The sequence below is a fragment of the Corvus brachyrhynchos genome, unplaced genomic scaffold (genome assembly GCF_000691975.1).
Source record: "Corvus brachyrhynchos isolate BGI_N302 unplaced genomic scaffold, ASM69197v1 scaffold1393, whole genome shotgun sequence".
NCBI classification, from domain to species: domain Eukaryota; kingdom Metazoa; phylum Chordata; class Aves; order Passeriformes; family Corvidae; genus Corvus; species Corvus brachyrhynchos.
The window spans coordinates 7,167-8,620 of NW_008236986.1; the positions used below are offsets into that span (position 1 = coordinate 7,167).

The window sequence follows — 1,454 nt, forward strand, 5'->3', positions numbered from 1 at the left end:
CCCAAAACCGCTTTAAAATTCCCCCACGCCTCCCCAAGTCCACCCAAAATTCCCCAAAAATTTTCCCCGAACCCTCCCAGGATCCCCAAAATTCCCAAAAGATTCCCAGAATTCCCAAAAATGCCCAAAAAAATCCCCAAAAATTCCTAAAAATTACCCAAATCTCCCCCAAATCCCCCAATTCACCCCAAAATTGCTCAAAAATTCCCCCAAAAGTCCCCAAATCCATCCCAAACCCCCCAAAATTTCCCCCAAACCCTCCCAGGATCCCCCAAAATCCCCAAAAATTCCCAAAAAATTCCAAAAATTTCCCCAAAAAATCCCCAAAAATCCCACCCCAAAATTCTCAAAAGATTCCAAAAAAATTCCCAAAAATCTCCCAAAATTTTCCCAAAAATCCCCCCAAAATCCCCCAATTCCCCTCCAAAAATCCCCAAAAAAATCCCACAATTCCCCCAAAAATCCAAAAAAAATCCCCTTTAAACTCCCCCATTCTCCTCCAAAAAATCCCCCAAAATCCCCCAATTCCCCCCAAAAATCCCCTTTAAACTTCCCCAATTTCCCCCCAAAAATCCCCTAAAATCCCCCCAAACTTCCCAAAAACCCACAAAATCCTCCCCCAAATCCCTCCAAAAATTGCTCTAAAAATTCCCCCAAAACTCCCCAAATCCACCCCAAATCTGCTCAAATTTCCCCCAAACCCTCCCCGGATCCCTGAAATTCCCAAAAAAATTCCCAAAAATGCCCAGAATTCCCCAAAATTTCCCCAAAAATTCCCCCAAAATTCCCCCAAAATTCCCCAAAATTCCCCCAAAAGTCCCCAAAATTCCCAAAAATTCCAAAAAAATTCCCCCAAATTCCCCAGAATTCCCCAAAATTCCCAAAAATTCCAAAAAAATTCCCCAAAATTCCCCCAAATTCCCCAAAATTCCCCAAAATTCCCCAAAATTTCCAGAAAATTCCAAAAAATTCCCCCAAAATTCCCCGAAAATCCCCCAAAATTCCCCAGAATTCCCTCAAAATTCCCCCAAATTCCCCAAAATTCCCAAAGTTCCCCAAAAAATTCCCCAAAAAATCCATAAAAAATCCCCAAAATTCCCCATAATTCCCCAAAAATCCCCAATATTCGGCCAAAATCCCCAAAATTCCAAAAAAAATCCTAAAAAAATCACTAAAAATCCCCCAAAAATCCCAAAAGATCCCCAAAAAATCCCCCAAAATTTCCCCCAAATTCCCAAAATCCCCAAAAAAATCCCCAAAAAATCCTCAAAAAATCCCCAAAATTCCCCCAAAAAATCCCCCAAATTCCCCCCAAAAATCCCCAAAATTCCCAAAAAATCACTAAAAAACCCACAAATAAATCCAAAAATATTCCTCAAAAACCCCCAAAGTTCCCGAAAATTCCCCAAAAAATCCCCAAAAATCCAAAAAAATTCGCAAAAATCCCCAAAAAA

General features: G+C 40.6%; 1 protein-coding gene across 1 annotated transcript in view; it reads right to left on the minus strand.

Moving 5' to 3' along the window:
- Window positions 1-1,454, minus strand: part of LOC103611871 (serine/threonine-protein phosphatase 4 catalytic subunit) — a 10,966-nt gene that overhangs the window by 7,036 nt on the left and 2,476 nt on the right. Inside the window, exon 2 of the mRNA XM_017728657.1 lies at window positions 1,012-1,015. Coding sequence (XP_017584146.1) covers window positions 1,012-1,015 — 4 coding nt within the window. The remainder of the gene's footprint in view (window positions 1-1,011; window positions 1,016-1,454) is intronic.